This window comes from Saccharomycodes ludwigii, chromosome VI (assembly GCF_020623625.1).
Source record: "Saccharomycodes ludwigii strain NBRC 1722 chromosome VI, whole genome shotgun sequence".
Classification (NCBI taxonomy): Eukaryota; Fungi; Ascomycota; class Saccharomycetes; order Saccharomycodales; family Saccharomycodaceae; genus Saccharomycodes; species Saccharomycodes ludwigii.
In genome coordinates, this window is record NC_060205.1 from 133,363 (window position 1) to 153,487 (window position 20,125).

The 20,125-nt window shown below is 30.5% G+C and overlaps 11 protein-coding genes across 11 annotated transcripts; 5 read left to right on the top strand and 6 right to left on the bottom strand.

Annotated features, from left to right (window-relative positions):
- Window positions 1–439: 439 nt before the first annotated feature.
- Window positions 440–7,384, top strand: CYR1 (adenylate cyclase; the record flags this gene model as incomplete). Its single annotated transcript, XM_046079498.1, has 1 exon — window positions 440–7,384. One exon carries the CDS (start codon window positions 440–442, stop codon window positions 7,382–7,384), a length of 6,945 nt encoding a protein of 2,314 aa, XP_045932967.1.
- A 380-nt stretch (window positions 7,385–7,764) lies between these two features.
- On the bottom strand, window positions 7,765–8,373 carry SYS1 (Sys1p; the record flags this gene model as incomplete). Its single annotated transcript, XM_046079499.1, has 1 exon — window positions 7,765–8,373. The coding sequence occupies one exon, from the start codon at window positions 8,371–8,373 to the stop codon at window positions 7,765–7,767; it is 609 nt and encodes a 202-aa protein (XP_045932968.1).
- A 450-nt stretch (window positions 8,374–8,823) lies between these two features.
- Window positions 8,824–9,390, top strand: SCDLUD_004458 (uncharacterized protein; the record flags this gene model as incomplete). Its single annotated transcript, XM_046076781.1, has 1 exon — window positions 8,824–9,390. The coding sequence occupies one exon, from the start codon at window positions 8,824–8,826 to the stop codon at window positions 9,388–9,390; it is 567 nt and encodes a 188-aa protein (XP_045932969.1).
- A 161-nt stretch (window positions 9,391–9,551) lies between these two features.
- Window positions 9,552–12,419, bottom strand: STU2 (Stu2p; the record flags this gene model as incomplete). The annotated part of the gene is made up of 1 exon (XM_046079500.1): window positions 9,552–12,419. One exon carries the CDS (start codon window positions 12,417–12,419, stop codon window positions 9,552–9,554), a length of 2,868 nt encoding a protein of 955 aa, XP_045932970.1.
- Window positions 12,420–13,081: 662 nt separating this feature from the next.
- On the top strand, window positions 13,082–13,525 carry TRX2 (thioredoxin TRX2; the record flags this gene model as incomplete). The annotated part of the gene is made up of 1 exon (XM_046079501.1): window positions 13,082–13,525. One exon carries the CDS (start codon window positions 13,082–13,084, stop codon window positions 13,523–13,525), a length of 444 nt encoding a protein of 147 aa, XP_045932971.1.
- A 135-nt stretch (window positions 13,526–13,660) lies between these two features.
- On the bottom strand, window positions 13,661–14,596 carry SER2 (phosphoserine phosphatase; the record flags this gene model as incomplete). Its single annotated transcript, XM_046079502.1, has 1 exon — window positions 13,661–14,596. The coding sequence occupies one exon, from the start codon at window positions 14,594–14,596 to the stop codon at window positions 13,661–13,663; it is 936 nt and encodes a 311-aa protein (XP_045932972.1).
- A 509-nt stretch (window positions 14,597–15,105) lies between these two features.
- CIR1 (Cir1p) lies at window positions 15,106–15,888 on the top strand (the record flags this gene model as incomplete). Its single annotated transcript, XM_046079503.1, has 1 exon — window positions 15,106–15,888. One exon carries the CDS (start codon window positions 15,106–15,108, stop codon window positions 15,886–15,888), a length of 783 nt encoding a protein of 260 aa, XP_045932973.1.
- Window positions 15,889–16,041: 153 nt separating this feature from the next.
- On the bottom strand, window positions 16,042–16,392 carry SCDLUD_004463 (uncharacterized protein; the record flags this gene model as incomplete). Its single annotated transcript, XM_046076782.1, has 1 exon — window positions 16,042–16,392. One exon carries the CDS (start codon window positions 16,390–16,392, stop codon window positions 16,042–16,044), a length of 351 nt encoding a protein of 116 aa, XP_045932974.1.
- A 397-nt stretch (window positions 16,393–16,789) lies between these two features.
- Window positions 16,790–17,119, bottom strand: LSM8 (U4/U6-U5 snRNP complex subunit LSM8; the record flags this gene model as incomplete). Its single annotated transcript, XM_046079504.1, has 1 exon — window positions 16,790–17,119. One exon carries the CDS (start codon window positions 17,117–17,119, stop codon window positions 16,790–16,792), a length of 330 nt encoding a protein of 109 aa, XP_045932975.1.
- Window positions 17,120–17,521: 402 nt separating this feature from the next.
- On the top strand, window positions 17,522–18,265 carry REC107 (Rec107p; the record flags this gene model as incomplete). Its single annotated transcript, XM_046079505.1, has 1 exon — window positions 17,522–18,265. The coding sequence occupies one exon, from the start codon at window positions 17,522–17,524 to the stop codon at window positions 18,263–18,265; it is 744 nt and encodes a 247-aa protein (XP_045932976.1).
- Window positions 18,266–18,281: 16 nt separating this feature from the next.
- On the bottom strand, window positions 18,282–19,168 carry TDA10 (putative ATP-dependent kinase; the record flags this gene model as incomplete). The annotated part of the gene is made up of 2 exons (XM_046079506.1): window positions 18,282–18,304; window positions 18,415–19,168. 2 exons carry the CDS (start codon window positions 19,166–19,168, stop codon window positions 18,282–18,284), a joined length of 777 nt encoding a protein of 258 aa, XP_045932977.1.
- Window positions 19,169–20,125: the final 957 nt, after the last annotated feature.

Below are 20,125 nucleotides of genomic sequence, written 5' to 3' on the forward strand. Positions count from 1 at the left end.
TTTTCTTTTTGTTGCTTAAAAGTTCAAAAAAAAAAAAATTTAAAAAAAAAGGGCAGTTCTTATGGCCCTAATTTGTCATATTTAACTAATAACAATACTCCCACCAGTTATAAACTTTATTGGAAAAAAAAAAAAGATAATTTACTGAAATATATATCAAGTTTCATACACTCAATAATAGTAATAACAATAACGGTATTATTACTAATATTCGAATCAAAAGCAATCCTTTTTATTTATTTATTTATTTTTTTTTTTTTATTTTATTTTATTTTATTTTATTTTATTTTATTTTATTTTATTCAATTTTATTTTGTTCTAAAAAAAATTATAAACATTAGCCCATCTAACTGTTAGGTAAACACTATTGAATCACTTTTCTCTTTTTCTGCTGCTTAATCTCTGTGCTAATCTCAATAATAATAACCTTTAAAATTCAATGTTTAACAACATTAATAGTAATACCTCAAAAGGTAACGAGGATAGAAAACTGACTGCCTTTAAAAGTAATAACAGCAATATTACAAAGACATCCACCACTAATAGTGAGGATACGGGCTTGACCAATACCCACAGTTTTCATAGACCTTTTGGCAATAATACAGGAAAATTTGCCAACGATCCAGTCCCACCCCTAAATAAACCAGTGGAACCTGTATTTCACAATGATCTAAACCACAAAAAGTCTTCTGAGTATAATGCAACTACTAAAGCACCAACATCCCATGTTACTAACGAGGTACCAAAACAACAACAACAACAACCAAAACATACCAAACACAAAAAGAAACTTGGTGGTTTTAATTTGAAAAAAATAGGGTCTTCCACTACATCGTTACTGCTTGGTAATACTAACATTCTTCATTCTCTGGATACCATTAATAATAATTATAATATCAATGATAATAATATACCTACCACCATCACTACTACTGCTAATAATAACAACAACAACAATAATAATGATGCTATTTCTTCTGGTGAAAGAAAAATTAAAAGCAATTATAAGTTTGGCAAACATTCTAACCCTACTACTAGTAAAAACACCGCCACTGTTAATAACAATAACTACGCTTCAGACAATGAAATAGATGATTCTCAAAGTGTATATTCCAACTTATCCAACTCAGGCAATTCCATACGTCGCAAAATGTCTAGTTTGGTAGGTGGTCATGTTGCACATAACCATGATAATGATGATCGAATATCTTCTAGACATCATTCTACTGCAACAAGTACGGTTAGTAATGGTAACAACTATAACAACCCTATTTCTACTCATAACAGTAATTCTCATGGTTCCAGTGATCACACTGCGCCAACGGATAGGAAGAAATCAGGACTTGCCCCCTTAACTAAAACTCATTCATTTTTTGGTTTATTCAGCCATAATGATCATCACAACAACAATGATAATGATAAAAGTTATATTACTTCCACTAATACTAATAAGGACAACAAAAAAAATGTTTTAAAACAACGTTCACAACGACAACAGCAACAAATAGGCAATACTGCTGTCAATACCTCTCACCATAATGCGACCAAAAAGCCTTCTATTACTAATAATAGTGCCTCTAAAACTCACGATGGCCCCCTACATAGCAAAAATAAAGCAGAAAATGTAATTATGCCCGTAAAGTCGAATTTAATTAAAAGGACTGATACTTTACGGAAACCATCTCGTAACATTAGTACTAAAAATATCACTGACACAATAAGTCCCCCTTCTGTTTCCAGTTCAAATATGCAAAATAATAATATTTCCAACAAAAATTCTGATACCCTTTCCTTGCCTGAACATGACAAAGGGAGAAATGAAAATGATAACAAGATCCTTGATAGACAAATGCCCAACGCTACTTCTGCTGCTAACGATAACACGACAGGTAGTATATTATCCTATGATTCGTATAATATTGACAACAAAATCAATAGTAACAACAGAACTTCGACTTTGTTTGAAGGGCCGACTCCTTTAATGAAAAATGTTTCTGCTACTAGCAGAAGGAATAGTGATTTATCCTTAAAAGGAATAGATAATACTATTACTAATATTGACGAAGCATCTAGCATTGTCTCTCATCCTACTTTACAAAAAGCCAAGACAAACTGGCAGGCACCCCAAAGTTGGGACATTTATAATCCGGAAGAAGAAGAGGGTGGCATAACTTTAAACCGAAAACACATCAGAAAGATTCCAAAACATACTAACTCCAGCCAAGATAATAGTAATGATGATGTTAATAAAGTTTCAGACAATAACAATCCTAATAGTAGTGTGAAATCTACTGTCATAGCTGATAAAAGCAGCGATAATAAAGGTTTGGATAATTTAAATATTAAAAAAGTTTCTACCGATACTGTTAATCCATCATCTGCCTCCCCATACATAGACAACGGTCATCAAAACGATAAGCACCAGCACCAGCACCACCATCACCACCATCACCACCATCACAATAACAATGACAATACCACCGAAAACAATGACCATATTGCCACTAAAAAAGAGGAAAATTTGGGTGGTGCTACAAACACCGTCATTATCAATGACAATGAAGACAGGATTATACCAGATAAAAACATTTATGAAAAGTTTGAAGATTTATCTCCATTTTCCAGTGCTTGCCCACAGGATATTAATCCAGTTAATCATAAGGATAATCACCATGAGAATACAGGACCTTCTCCGAAAAACACTACCAAAAATAGGGATATTGAACTGGAAGAACCGCTTCAAAAATTTCATAAAATTTATACTAAACCTTCCACAGATTACAACAATAACAGAGATAACTATTCGGAGTCTGATTATTACTACAACGAAGACGATATATGTTCGGATGAGGATGAGATTATTACTAGGCCCTTATATAGCACTTCTAGTAAAGACTCTTTTTTGAGCACAAATGCCGATAAACTACAGGACATTAGTAGTGTGTACACTACGCCCAACCATACTACCATTAACGATAAGAATACTGATGTTGGTACTTCTAGCAATTCAATTACCAATAGCGTAGCTGCCAACATTTCCTCTACATTGAATTTGTCCAAAATACATTCGAACGCTACAAAGAATATGAGCACGGTTAATAAGGGTAACCCTATTTTTTTGGTTGATAAGGACGAAGAAATCGAATGTTTTAATTATGAAAAGTATTATAACGATTTTAGTGAGGTTAATCTAAGTAGAAAATTTGCTATTCGTATTTTTAATTTGAGCGATGGCACATTTGCGACATTATCTGCTTTTCTAACCAGCTCAGTACAAGAATTAATACCCATTTTAAAAAAAAAATTCAATGTATCATCTTCTGGGGTTTACCAAATATCTTTGAGAATTGGTAAATTGTCAAAAGTTTTAAGACCGCACAGCAAACCGATTTCTATTCAATTAAGGTTACTACTATTGAGTGGCTATAAAAAATTTAGTGATCCATTAAATATCTTGGGGGTTGAGGATTTAAGTTTTGTTTTCCAGTTTCTTTTCCATCCATTGTTGACTAGTCAATTGACCTACGAACAGGAATCGCAATTATTAAGAAAAGGTGATTTTGTCCATGCTGATTTAAGAGATATGGATTTAACAAGGCCGCCAATCATATTTTATCAACAAGCTAGCGAGATTGAAAGTTTAGACGCTAGTAATAACGGTAATATTTTTCTTCCATTGGATTTTATTGACACCGCTATTAATTTATCAAGTTTGAGAATGGTTAATATCAGAGCGTCGAAATTCCCAAGTAACATTACTGAAGCTAACAAATTGGTTACTTTGGAGTTATGTAGAAATTTTATAAAAAAATTACCACCAAATATTTCTCAACTAGAAAATTTAACAATTTTAAATTTACAGTCAAATAAATTGGATAGGTTGCCAGCCGGATTTGCGCAATTACAACATCTACAGTTATTAGACTTGAGCTCCAACAGATTTACCTTTTATCCCGAAGTTATTAACAAATGCCTTAACTTATTACAAATCGACTTGTCATATAACAAAATACAAACTATTCCAAAGAGTATAAATAACTTAAAGAAGGTTGCTAAAATGAACATTTCCAATAACTATTTGAAAGTAATTGATGATTTTTCTGGAATGGATAATTTGAGAACTTTGAACGCAAGGTATAATAAAATTACTGCCATAAAATGCAATTCGCCATCACTTCAAAATTTGTATTTGACTGGCAATAGGATCAGCCAATTTATAGATTTCTTACCGAATTTAAGAACTTTAGAATTACAAAAAAATCCACTAACGGTTCTACGTTGTCACGTTGACGATATCCCATTAAATCTAACCACTCTATGTTTGAACAAAGCTAATTTATCTTCTGTTCCATCACTAATTTGGCAAAGATTTAAGAGCTTAAAGAAATTGGAATTAAATGAAAATAATTTAACATATTTACCGGATGAATTGTCAACTTTATCAAAATTGTTGTACTTAAGTGCCAATAGAAACAAATTGGAGAACATTCCGGAAAGCTTAACGAGGTTGAAAAATTTGAAAAGTTTAGATTTGCATTCAAATAATATCAGTGAACTTTGTAAGGGATTTCCCAATTTGGAATTAACAACGTTGAATTTATCTTCAAACATGCTACATAGCTGGCAATCTAATTTAACTGGACTAATCAATGACTTTGTAACCAATGGCGGAGTTAGCAGATCTCCTCTGGCTAAAAGCTTAATGTTTTTAAGCTTGGCTGATAATAGATTGAACAATTCTGCTTGGAGCTGGTTGAATATATTTTGCAATTTGAAAAGTTTGAACTTGTCGTATAACCAATTAAGCGAATTGAATACTTCAACGTTGTGCAACTTAACTGAGTTATATCTATCTGGTAATATGCTTACTACTCTATCCAGCGACACTATTTCTAATGCATTGAGGAACTTAAAAGTTTTAATGGTCAACAATAATAAATTGTTGACTTTACCTGCAGAGATTTCAAAATTGCAACAGCTATCTGTCTTTGATGTTGGTGATAATCAATTAAAGTATAATGTTTCTAATTATAAATATGATTGGAACTGGATAAACAATAAGGAGTTGAAGTATTTGAACTTTAGTGGTAATAAAAGATTTGAAATCAATAGTACTGTGATTAACGGATATGATTATTCCGATTTAACCAATTTGAGACAACTACGTGTTTTAGGGTTGATGGATGTAACTTTGAAAACGTCCAAAGTTCCTGACGAACAGTTCAATTTGCGTTTAAGAACTACAGAATCAACTATTAATGGTATGCCATACGGTGTTGCTGATACCATAGGCACAAGAGACTACGTGACTTCTAGAGATGTTACATTCGAAAGGTTCAGAGGTAAGCCTGATGAGGCGTTGATATGTTTATACGATGGTAAGAATGAGATTCCAAATAGTAATAATAAGATTCCTAAAGTTATCAGAGATATTTACGATAAACTATTGATTAGAATGTTGGAAAAGTACGGTGATAAGGAAGATAGTTCTATAAAGAAGGCTTTACGACATAGTTTCCTACAGCTTAACAAAGAAATTAATGTTTTGGTTCATAATAACGAGAGTTTGAAATCTAAAGATGGTAATGAAGTGGCAACAGGTATCAACAACAACACCAGATTGTCTGCGAAAGATAATATGTATGCAGATGCAGAAGATTCTACGTTAACCGTCACTGACCTTTCCAGTGGATCCACTGCCACAGTTGTTTATATTAAAGGTGGTGTGATATACACTGCCGGGATAGGTGATTCTATGGCTATTTTGACCAAAAATAATGGAGATCATTTAGTTTTAACTAATGAACATGTTCCTAATAATGAAATTGAATATAATAGGCTTAGAATTTCTGGAGGTTATGTTAATAACAATAAAGTTGATGGGGTATCTGAAGTTAGCAGAGCTGTTGGCTTTTTCCATTTATTGCCCCACATTCATGCTTCTCCAGATGTTTCTAAAGTCAAAATCACTCAATCTGACAAGATGTTGATTATTGCGACAAAGAAATTATGGAAGTTCATTGATTACGAGACTGCATGCGATATTGCCCGTGCTAATAAATTGCAACCGATGTTGGCTGCTGCCAAAATGAAAGATTATGCAATTTCTTATGGTTGTACTGATATCATCACCGTTATTTGTTTGACTCTAGATAAAGATCACGGCGGTTCGAATTTATCGCAATTTTCTTTAAATAGAGATGATTTAATAAACGCTAGATTCAATTCTTTTGAAGATACATCTTTAAGAAGATTGCAACCGGAAATCCAACCGCCAACAGGGAATGTAGCGATAGTTTTCACGGATATTAAAAATTCGACTGCGTTATGGGAATCTTTCCCCTACGCCATGAGAAGTGCGATCAAAACACATAATTCTATTATGCGTAGACAATTGAGGATTTTTGGTGGTTATGAAGTGAAAACTGAGGGGGATGCTTTTATGGTTGCCTTCCCCACCCCAATCAGTGCATTAGTTTGGTGTTTAAGTGTGCAACTGAAATTGTTGGAGGCAGCTTGGCCAGAAGAGATCACTAGTACTCAGGATGGTTGCGAAATCACTAATCATATTGGGCATAGAATTTATTATGGGTTAAGTGTTAGAATGGGTATACATTGGGGTAGACCTGTTCCAGAAATGGATGTTGTGACACAACGAATGGATTACTTAGGACCGGTGGTCAATAAGGCGGCGAGAGTATCAGGTATTGCTGATGGCGGTGAAATTACACTGAGCTCTGATTTTGTTGTTGAATTTCAAAAAATTATGAAGTTACATGGTAAATTTGTCCTTTCTGATCAAGGTAACAAAGAGTCTACCATGAAAGAAGTTTATGGTGATGAATTTGTCGGTGAAGTCATGGAAAAAGAAATTCAGATGCTTGATGATATTGGTTGGGAGTTTAGAGAATTGGGAGAACAGAAATTGAAAGGGTTAGAAAGTAAAGAATTTATCACGTTGGTTTACCCAAAAATATTGGTTGATAGATTTAATTTTGGTTCTGTTGAAAATGCGTCATCGTTTTTCGCAAAGAAAACTTTATTTAGTTTTAGGCAAGTTACCATGCGTTTAGAAAATATCATTACTGCTATTAATGGGTGCACCGCTGATCTGCAGGACAAAGACCAAACATCATTGATCAAATTTCCGGAGTCTGTACAAAAGAGTATTTTCAAGCAGGAGGAAGAAGCAGATATGATTATATTTTTCGATCATTTGGTTACCAGATTAGAAGCATTGGTTGTTACTTTATCATTAAGGCAAAAAGTTGAAGGTGAGTTGAAAAATAATGCAAATAGGAATCAAGAGAATAAGTCTGTGTATGAATTGCTTGACACTTTGTGTGAAATGGCAAAGGCTAATAGGAAGGGACAAAGGGAATGAAATGAACTTTATTAATTAATTTATTATTATTATTATTATTATTATTATTATTTGCTCCTCTTTTTATTTTTATTCAGGAATTAGGGAGTATAATAAATAAATGTTTATGTTTAACTTATGGGATTATTTGTACATTTTTCTTTATATATATATATATATATACATATATATATACATATATAATTTTTTATATATTTTAGGCACATTTACAAACATTCATATATATATATATATACGAATATATAAGCTGGTATTTTATTTATTTGAAAACACAAAAAAAGGTTTTATAAATTTTCATTTTATACAAGCCTAGTCTAAATCTGGCCAAATGTAATCTCCCATATAATAGATATAAAGCGCTACAACATACCGATTATATATTATTGTGCTTCTAGATCCTTTAATTCGATTGATTCATTGGCAACAGTTGTCGTTATGGTATCATTAATATTACTAGTAGTAATATGATCGGTGGTTCCTTCAACTAAATCTTCAAAAAAAGTATCCCGTAGCTCTTTCCACCTGCTCATCCAGGTACCTAGAAAGATCAAAATCATGGAACTTAATATTTGAACGAGAAACCATGAAAAACGTGGAAATTTGCCTGTATGAAACAAAACTATAAGGAAATTGATAGCATGAATGGTGATTGCAAAATCCCATGCCAATTTACTCCTGCCTACGATAACAGTTAAAAAGAACACACAAATCAATGAATCTAATAACCACAGAGCTGTAATAGTGACTCCCCATGAATTGTTAAATTCAACGACCTCCCAATTAAATAACCAATTCAGTAGTTCGAGGGGGTGGCCTGATAGTTTAGAAGATATATAAAAAAGTATGCTTGCGGTTAAATAATAAAATATCTGTAATAGTACGATTTGTAATGCAATTTTAGATGGTGATAACGAATCTTGTTTGAATATTTCTGATGGTTTCAATTCTTGAGGTAACCTCAAATATCTTCTTATAGATATCAATACCATTATTCTTTTATATTTCTTTTATTTTCCTTGCCTTTATTATTTGATCCAATTTTTCCTTCTTTTTTATACTAAATAAAAATACAAGTATATAACAAAGAAAATAATAATAATAATAATAATAATAATAATAATAATAATAATAATGATAATAATAATAATTGGTTATATTTATTATATTTGTTTAATGGAATTGAACGGACATCGGAAAAATAAATTTGTGGGATTTGTATGGTTCGGTATAGCTCGGTATAGTTAGGTATAGTTCGGTATTTTCTGATCATGTGATCAATAAATAGATAAATAAAAATGGCTGGCCATTTGCAAATGTTCTACAATGCAAATTGAGGTCATCTCATAACTAAGAGAAAAATCCACCGAGGAAATTTTAACGAGCAAAAAAAAAATCAATCATTTCATTTTTCACATATATACAAGAATAATCTAATAATAATGCCGGAAAGAACAAAAGGAATCCATAAAAACAGCAACAAAAATGATAATAAAATAAAAAAATCCCAAAGAGCTATCAACAAGCACCTTACCAGTGTGATTAATAATAAAGTTATAAAAAGTACCAACGCTCAACTAAATATAGATACTAATGCACCAACAAAATTACATGATACTGCTGCTAACACCCCTATAGAGCTTAGTTTGCAGGACCTACTAATGAGCAAAGAAAAACTTTTGGTAATGTATAAAAATAAACTACAAGAATTGTTAACTAATTTAAACAACACACATGATAACGATGCTTCTAATATATTAAAAATTGAATTGGACTTTACCAGATTGAAGTGGGAGATGCTTAGAAATCTAATATCACCAGAAAAGACAATGGAAACTCAAGTCCATTTATTTAATTATGATAATAAAGATTCATCGGATAACGAGTACTTAGACCCTCAGGAAGCTATCAAGTATTTTAAAAAAAAAATTGATGAACACAAGTCACCTCCACAAAAACATTTAAAATTGCAGCATGAAGAAGTTGACGAAAAATATAAGGAGGGTTGACTTTATAGGATATTTTATCTTAGTTCGAAATGCTATATTTCCCAAAAAAAAAAAAAAAAAAAAAGATAGGATAGAATAGGATACTCAAAAATTTCTTATTATTTGTATATACATCTAAAGCTATACAGAAAAAATAAATAACCTAAGAGGTAATATATACATTAGTTATTACTGATCGATCTTGATTTAGCTTTCATTCTTTCGATTCTAGCTTTTAATTGTTCAGTAACTTCAGCAGCTCTTTTCCATGATTCGTCCGTAACAAATGAATTTAGAGAAGTTACTGAATTTAAACCTAAAGAATTATTAGTATTTGTGTTATTAGACATACTTCTCCCATTGCTGAGACTTGTCCTACTACCAATACTTTTAATGTCAACATGTACCGGTGAACTACCCAACTCGTTAATGCTGGCATTATTATGTTTGCTTGTAATATTACTAAACGCACTACTACTCCTATTGTTGCTACTATCACTATTACTAAACACATGACTATTGTTATTTATTTTTAGTAGGTTGACTTTGCTATTTAAATCTTCACTGGAAAAACTAGAAGCTCTTGAACTCCTTCCGTTTTGTTTATCGTTGGTGTTATTTTTGCTATTTAACAAAATGATTTGATTCTCCAAATCTGTGATCTTCAAAGTGGATTCAGTCAACTGGTTTTCCAAGGTTTTGATTCTATTTGTCTGTGATTTATAATCTTTAGTTACTTGGTCACATTTTTCAATTTTCTGTTCCAATTGATCTTTCAAGTTTTTATTCTCTAATTCCAAAGCATCAATTTTCCTTTGATACTTTGATTTTTCCAACTTCCAGGTATTTTGTGCAGTTGAGGGTGCTAGAGATGATTGAGTGGCTTGTCTTTTCTTTATTGAACCAAATATATGTTCAGAATCAGTAATCTTGGTGCTAGAGTTATCAATACCTTTATCACTATTATTATTAATATCACTTAATAACAATGGTTTTTTGGTTTCATCTACTGAATGAATATTAGTACCATTACTAGTGTCAGCATTACCACTATTTTCGACGATTAAATCATTTTTCACAGGAGAAGCGTTTCTTTTTAAGGGTAAAACCGATCTTATTTTATTATTTTTAATGTTACGGATACTATTATTATTATTATTATTATTATTAACATCCTCCGCACCGGCAATAGTATTTCCGAAATCTTCCATGCCATCATAAAATTCTTTAATTTTTTTATATTTCAACTTATCTAATTTGGTTATAAATTCATCCAATTCATCTTCTATTGTAGTTTCTCCTGTATTATATTGAAACAATCTCATTACTGTAGCAATACATTGAAAACCTGCGTTTCTAATAGGGCCTTGTGACTCATTACATATCTTTATTAACAAAGGCATTAAATCATTCAATTTATTCTTGATTACTTTATAATCTGATGGATATAAATTCATCAATCGAGTAAACAATTTGGTGGTTTCTAATCTAACCTGTAACAGCTTCTTTGGGGAAAGAAACATAATGATGTCATCAATAACCATTTTCAATCCTCGATCCTTACTGTTACGGCCACCATATTTTATAATTATTAGAATGCATTCTACCAAACTTTTATTCACAGAAGGCTTTTTTTCCTTTAATCTTTCAATTAGTGGGACTAAATAATTAACGTTATTATTATTATAATATTGAGAGAACCCTTGGGAGCGTAAACAATCAACCATTTTGGTGAAAATATCTGCGGCTAGTTGGATTACTTGTAAATTAGCATCCTTGCTTATTAGATGAATCAAAGAATTGAATAATACAGAATAATCTTCATTGGAGGAATCTAATTTTTTAATATTGTTCTTAACGAAAAAGTTGTCTAGCTCAGTTAGCGCTTCCACCCTATCTTTCCATTTAGAGCTATTTATTCGTGTGTCAAAATCTTCAAAGTTGAAAAGTTGGCATAGTTTTGTTGATGTATAGATTTCAAAAGGATCTAATTGAGCGTTATTATTACTACTACTATCAATCTTATTATCAATATTGCTATGTATCATCATCATAGTATCACCATCTTCATCCACGTTATCATTCTTATTTTTTTGTTGCAACATTAATTGTTGTTTTTCTCTTTCTTCTATTTCTTCCCTTTCTTTAATAAGCTGCCACTCATATCTTTTTTGAGTAACAACATTTGTGGTATCCTCGGCTTTAGTGAACATTTGTTTTAAAATTTTCTGTTGAATGGGTTTTAAATTGTTAATCACCGTCTCATACAAAATATCCTTTTGAGTCAAACATTGATATATTACAACAATAATCTGAAAAATTAGATCTCGGACTTTTTTATCAGCATTGTTAGATAATTTGGGTAATATCTGCATTAAGTTAATAAATGAAATGTTATTTGATGGTAGATCACGAAATGTTTCCAAAATCTCGTATAAACAACTACAATAACCTTGTAAAATTTTGGGTTTTTTAACTATTGATGTGTCTGCTAAAAAATTATTTGTTATGAAGTCAACTGTAGAAGTCGTATTACCATCGAATTGTACAAATTTTAAAATACATTTCATTGAATTTTCCCTAGTTGTGTGCCTGGTGGAAACGACGCCTTTTATAATTAAAGGTTCTAAAACTTGACTTTTCATTGTATCCAATTTTTTAACATATGAAGGGGAGGATTGATAAGCTGACAAGGAGATATGACTGAATGGATTAACGATTAGACAATCTATAAGATTGAGATACTCCAGAAGCGATTGGGTAGCTTTATCCAAGGCAACAACGTTTGCTTCATTTAAAAAATTAGTAAAATCATAGCATTGGTCTGTATTGAAATTATGAATATATTCGTTTAATAACTGAATATTATTATTATTATTATTATTATTATTGTTGTTATTTATTTTTTTTTGTTGATTTAGAAATTCATTGGCTAACTCCTCATAACCGTTTAACCTTGCTTTCCATAATTTATGGGATAATTTTTGGGCCAAGGTTAATGTAGAAATATCTACATCGTTAATATCATTGTTATGGTTGTTTGTGTTCATGTTGGTTGATGCTTTTGTTTGTATATGAGATTAATTTATACATCTAGATGTGTTTTGATGTATTCTGTTATTAAAAAAAAAAAAAAACACAAAAAGAATGGAACAGAGACTAATTATTATCATTATTTTTTTCTTTGATGATTGACAAAGAAGTGGAAAATAGAAAACAGTGTGAGATGGAATGAGATCCGAGAAGTGGATTGTATTTATGGAAAACAGATATATCGGATTCGGATAAAGAAGAGAGAAGAGCAGCTCAGATCGGTGTATAAGGCTTATTTGAATTAAAAAAAAAAAAGACAAAAAAAAAAAGACAAAAAAATGGTTCTAGAACATGCGAAGTGGGGGGGCCATTTCCATATTTTCCCCTTTCGAAGCAATCTGGAAATAGCTGACTTGCTTAGTAATATTGCGTAATGTACCCGGACAGATAAACACAATATATAATTGAAATCAAATCAATCTGCCCAAATAAACCAAAAAATAAAGAATAAAAAATAAAATAAAATAAAATAAAAGTGAAAATAAAAAATTTATATAAATAGCCCTACAAAACACAAAGAAAGTAATTAAAAAATAATTAAAAAAAAAAAGGGGAACTTAAAAACATAATCAATTCCACATACTTGTTTAATTTATCTTTATTTGGTTATTCTTATCCAATGGATTATACTTTGATTATTACTACCACTTTAATTTTTTTACTCATTAAGCTTTCTTTTCCCAATAAATCAAAAGATTATAACAACCAAAACACTTATAACCCACAAAACAACAACAATAACAACAACAAAATGGTCTCCGCTATCTCTTCTGCTGAACAATTCTCCAAAGCTATCAATGCCGATAAATTAGTCGTTGTCGACTTTTTTGCCACTTGGTGTGGTCCTTGTAAGATGATTGCTCCAATGATTGAAAAATTTGCTCAAGAATACACTCAAGCTGATTTCTACAAAGTCGATGTTGATGAATTAGCCGAAGTCGCTGCAAGGGCTGAAGTCTCTGCTATGCCAACTTTTGTCTTTTATAAAAATGGTAAAGAAGTTACTAGAGTCGTTGGTGCCAACCCAGCAGCTGTTAAATCTACCGTTGCTTCCAACATTTAGATATTGATATATATATATATATATACATATATGTGTGTATGACTTTATAAACATAAATTCTTTATCTTTTTTTTAACTATCAACAATATAAAAAAAAAAATACAATACAATTTAGTGGAATAGTATAATTTTTTATTACATACTAGATAACACTTGGTCTATGTCCTGTTTGGTAAATCCAAAAATGTACAAAATGTCCAATATAGTATCAGAATTCAATTTGCAGGGTGCCTGTTGCTGTACAATAGGTTTAGCATTCCAAGCAATTCCATAACCGGCAGCTTTCATAGCAGGCAGATCATTTCCTCCATCACCAACCATACAAGTATCTTTGATGTCAATATTATTAATCGATGCCAATTCCACCAAGGTTTTTGCCTTATATTGTCCATCAACAATTTCACCGATTACAGTGCCATCTAAAGTTTGGCCATGGTTAGTCAAACCCAATTCATTAGCCCTCATATAGTCTAATTTCAAAATATTTTGAACATATTTGGCAAATGGTATAAACCCACCACTTAAAACAGCAGTCTTTGTAGTAGTGACAGTACTTTTATAATTTTGAAGAAAATAAATCAACTCTCTGACCCCTTTGGTCAAAACGATTTGATTTTCGCAAATATCATTCAATAATTTAGGCAACTCAATACCTTTTAACAATGAAACGCGTTCTTTTAATGATTGTTTAAAATTTAACTCATTATTCATTGCTCTTGTAGTTATATCACGGACTTTGTCCTCGACATTAGCATATTTGGCTATTAACTCAATGACTTCTTGGTAAATTAATGTGGAATCCATATCAAAAACCATCAATTTGGGTTTAAAGTGGTCATAATTGTTGATATTGACTGAAACTTCAACTGGATTATATTTCAATGGGAGATCGTTACTGTTTACTGGGATTCTGATTGCTTTTAGAGGATGTAATACTAGTACATCACTAACAGTTGAATCTTTTTCTAAAACTGTTTTATTATCGTTGATAAATTTATCAATATATTTTTCAGTTAATGGATATTTATCAATATCGTTTGAAATACAAGTAATAAAGTAGGATTGGGTCATAGTACTGATTTTTTTCTATTTTTTTGGAGAGGAAGGGGTAAAGGGTTTCTTGGGTAGCGACAGATGAGTTATGAAGATAATTTTTATTTATTCATTTATTCTTGTAGTAACAATAAAAGTAAAAATAAAAAGAATAAGTTTTGTTCGGAGATTGAATCTTAAATATTTTACATATTTTACAATTCGGAAAAAGAAAAAAAATTAAAATTTGACTTCTTTTTTTTTTTTTTTTTCTTTTTTTTTTTTTTTTTCTTTTTTTCTTTCCAAGGTGAATTTTTCCTTATTTTGCAAATTGTTGAACGTGTAAATTTTTTATAATGAATTTAACATACAGTGGGAATAAATTTACTTCGAGCAAAACGTCTGGATCTTTTTTTTTTTTTTCTTTTTTTTTTCTTTTTTCTATGTTGAATCCAATAATATTATCACACTTCCCCTTTATTTCTTCCCCCCTCTTATTATAAACACTAGCAGTTCTTAACCTACAATCATAGAACAAAACAAAATAAATGTCCGCTAACAACAAATTACGTATCTTAGTCCCAATCAAAAGGGTTATTGATCACCAATTAGCACCAAGAATCTCATCTTCTACAAGTTTAAAAATTCCAAGTTATAGTATTAACCCATTTGATGACATCGCTTTGGAAGAAAGTTTAAGGATTAATGAAAAAAATAAAGGATTAGTCGAAGAAATTAAAGCTATTTCTGTTGGCTCCATTAAATGCAAAGATTTACTATACAAAGCCTTAGCCAAAGGCTGCCACCAAGCAAAATTAATTGAAACACCGGTTACCTCTACGACCCTCCAGCCTTTAAGCATTGCTAAAATTTTGAAAAAAGAAGTTGAAAAAAACAATTATAATTTGGTTATTTTAGGCAAACAAGCTATTGATGATGATAATAACAACACTGGTCAAATGTTAGCCGGATTATTAAACTGGCCTCAGATTTGCAATGCTAGTAAAGTAGAGATTGTTGATCCTGTTAATGGTGAAATACAAGTTTCAAGAGAAGTTGATTCTGGTGAGGAGATTTTAAAGTCTAAATGGCCAGTTGTTATTACTGCTGATCTAAGATTAAATACTCCAAGATACGCAACCTTGCCCAAGATTATGAAAGCCAAGAAAAAGAAGATCGAACAAGAAAAGCTCTTGGAAACAGATGATCTAAACAATGATCAATCTTTGAAGGTTTTAAGTTACAAGGAACCACCAAAGAGACAACCTGGTATTAGAGTTGCTAATGTTGACGAGTTACTTTCCAAATTAAAAGAAGTTAAAGCTATTTAAAGTATATACTGACAAGTTCTATATATATATTTCAAATCGCACAAAAAAAAATATAAATTAGAGAAAAGGAAAGGGAAAAGAAAAGAAAAGAAAAGAAAAGAAAATAATAACCATCTATTGTTTAATAATACCTATTCAATAATGCTAATTTATTCACTTTTTTTTGTTTTTAACTTTTGGCAGTAAGGAAGAGTCAAAGTATCCTTGTGGTATTGTATTTAATTTATATTCTTGATTGAACCAGTCAATAAAACTAGTTCTAAATCCCAGGCTTGTAGTGTCACCATCAATACCATTGGTCAAACTTGTTTCGTCTATATTACTTATCCATTCTTGTAATGTGTCTAGGATATTTTGTTTTTGTTGTTGATTTTGGTCAAGTAGTGGCTCATCTTTCATTATAGTTGAATCTGACATTGGTGGAATAAAATCATCAGGTAATTCATTTAAACCTATTTGAATAGTACTGTTATCTATTTTTATGGGCTTTATGGTTATAGTCATCAACTTAGCTTTTCTTCTTCCTTTTTTTTTTTTTTTTTTTTTTTTTTTTTTCTCTTTTATTGGAATCTTGTTTTACTTTTATACTATGAATGATAGTAACGTTGCCGTTATATAATTTTATACCTAACTTTTTTTTTTTTTTTTAATTCTTTTCTTCTTTTTTTCCTGTAATTTCGTTCTTCGTATTTTATTTGATATCCGAAGGTCCGGAGGGCTAGTTGGACAAGCATTGGTATAATATCTATAATAAAAAAAGTAACACTTACAAAAGAAATAAAGCAGCTAACGTGTTTCGTGGGACAAACTAAAAGTAATTGTTCTATTAAGCAATTCAAGAGCACCAATGATGGTTACCTATTAACAATAAGCATACGAAAAATAAATAGACCGAATTATGCTATCTTCGATGTTTATAATTTTCCCAAACCTTTCCCCATATCACATATTCGTTAGACAATCTATTCTTAGTATCAGGCAATTTCTTTATTATTAAGTCCTTTTCTTCAATACCTTTTTTTTCTTTATCTATCAATGCGATGAAAACAATTTCACTACCTCTAATAATTTGATGTGTTTTATTGTCATTTGTTTTACCACAAATATAACAATGTAGTAGGGTTATATTACAGTTTTTATCATATCCGTTTAGTTGTCCAAGTAAAGTGATACCTTCAGTGGTAAGCACCATAACTTTTTCATTTAAATATTCTTTTAATAATATGGACATTGCGAAAATTACCTAATGTTTAGATGGGTCTTTTTCTTTTTTTTTCTGGTGTATTAAAACAAAATCAAAAAATATATAATATAGTACAGAGAAGAAGCTAAAATGCTACAATTAAAAAATATACAAATTTTTTTTTTTTTTTTTTTTTTTTTTTTTTTTTTCAAAATATAACCACATTGTTTTGTTATACAGTTTGCAAAACACGCAGTTTGGGATTCGAATGGGTTTGTTTCAATATATACAAATATCTACTTGTAGCCGCCCAAAGATAGCATTTTACATGCCAGTAAATTATAATATCAGCAGCCTTATAATCACTAGTTTATATTTTTAAAATATACACATATATACACACACACACACACAAACATATATATATATTCGAATCAAGTATAAAATAATATGAATGATTTAGAGCAAGGCCAAGGGGAGTATCAACAACCACATGATATATCTAGTTTATTACTATCTCAGTTAATTTCTAATAACAACGAAAATTTTATTTCCAACAATAATAATACTGCAAACAGTATTTTAACACCTATACTAACACAAAATGGCGCTACTAATACCACCACTTCTACCAATAATGCACAACCCAACGAAAATACGGATCCTGCTACTTCTAATTCTGCCTCATACGCCATAGATCATGAAATTTTAAAATGGGCTGGTAAATTAGAGCTAGAAAGCGTAGAACTAAGAGAGAAAAATGATAAATTATTGGAATTTATTGAAGAACAGAATCAATGCTTGCAGCAAATTCTTTCAAAAAATAAAACTACCACTGATTCAAATCAAAAAGCTATGGCAAAAAAAATTGAAGAACTAATCAAAAAATTGGAACAATATATTAAAGCTACAACTGCAAATAACGGGAAAAAAAAGAACGTTAACAATAACAACAACAACAACAAGGAACAAGAAGCACGCATACTTTTTTTACAAAATCAACTAATAAATATGGAAAAGAAATTTAATCAGTTATTTAACATGGAGGAAAAGTTATCCAATATCGAAACAACACAACTAAAAATATTGATGAAAATTGAAGAATTGGGCAGCAGTACTACTACAGATAACACTACCATTATCGAAAAAAAAAACAAAAAAAGAAAAATTATATTATCTGATGAAGAATTCTAATAAGTTTCTATTGATATCAATTTCCAAAATCAATTTTGTCTTATTATCATGGGCAGTTGTCCTATTAGTATCACATAGAATGTTATAGTACAACTTGTAACACCCAACATATCTCTGGATAAAGTTTATTACTTCTTCATCACTCATACCAGCTCCACCATTTTTCAATTTTAAATCGTGTTCTTGTTGAATCCTCCACTTTTCCACAGTAGACACAATGTCACTGTTTGTTTTAAATACAATAATACATGCCTCATTGACGTTATCAGAAAAAAGTTTAGGATTATCCCACAATATATCGCTATATTGTCGCAAATTCTCATTAATTTCAACCATATATTTATCATTAACAATATTCTCCCTTCTTACAGGTTCATATCCTATAAACCATCCTTCTATAAGTACCATATCCAAAGTATCATATAATACGACACCGTTTGTTTTGACTTGAAGCGTATCACTACCAGGTCTCATTACCAAAATATCGTCAATTCTATCACCTTCCCCGTTATACTTGGATTTGTCATATTGTGGCACATGAACCATGCTTGTCGTAGTGTTGTAACACATACATTGATGCATAAAATCACGTAATTTTTTTAAATCGTGTGTACCCGGCAATCCTCTTCCTTGGTTAATCAAAGGATTATCAGATTGCTCATTCAATACCATTTGTTCCCTATGATTTAGATAGAAGTCATCAATGGAAACAGCAATAACATTAATATTTCTGGCAGTGTAGTACGCATGCAATTTATGAGTAGTATATGATTTTCCACTGCCTTGAGGACCACTAATGTACACAAAAAACGGTGAATACGGAGAGTTATTAGTGTTATTTTTAGTGATATAGCTTTTGTAATTCTTGTCTATATAATCTGTGATGCATGTACTTATCGACATTTTTTTTTTTTTTTTTTTTTTTTTTGTCTTTATTATACCACAAGAAAAGTTATTTTACTTTACTCTTTCAATTAGCTCATTTTCAAATAAAAATAGGAGGAGAAATAATTCTGATCAAGTAATTCTAGGTAAATAGTACAAATAAGAAAGATGGAAATGGCCGAGTGAGTTGGTGCTATAATACTTTTGTTTGCATACATTTTATATGAGTGTATTCTTATGGCTTTGCACTTTAAATTGGATCGGACAATGTACATGAAAGGACAACGGCTGGGAAAAGGACAAACCAAGAAAAATAAAAAATGGTTGAGGTTTATTAAGCGGTATACAAACAGACGCCACATTTTATTTTTGTGTATTATTTTTATAAGATTTCGATTGCTATTATTGAAATAAAACACACTGCAGAAAAATATGAGCAATTACTGCAAATTGCACACCCATCCATAACAACAACCACACATTATTTGTTTTTCCTTTTCTTTTTTTTTTTTGTCCAATTTTTTTTTTTTTTTTTTTTTTTTTTTTTTTTTATAACCATTTCTAAGTCAACGAAAAAATATAAAAAATAAGATATAATTTTTTATTTTTTCTGTTTCCTTTCCTTTTCTTTTATCTTTTTTATTTTTATTTTTACTTTTTTTTTTTAATCAGCGGTAAAAACTTTCTTGGAGTCTAACGATATCTTAGTTTCTCTGAAATCAAGCAAAAAAGGAAAAAGAGCATCCACTTCCAGTTCAAGGTCAACAAAATCAAGTATATATTTTAATTTTCAAAACCTGTAAATATCTCACATACAGCTTATCGGTTTTTTATATTAATAAAAAAAAAAACACCAAAAAAAAAAGCAAAAAAAAAAGCAAAAAAAAAAAAAAAAAAAAAAAAAAAGCAAAAAAAGACAAAGAAAAAGCCAAAAAAGAAATACAACAGCAAAACATAATACACATATATATATCT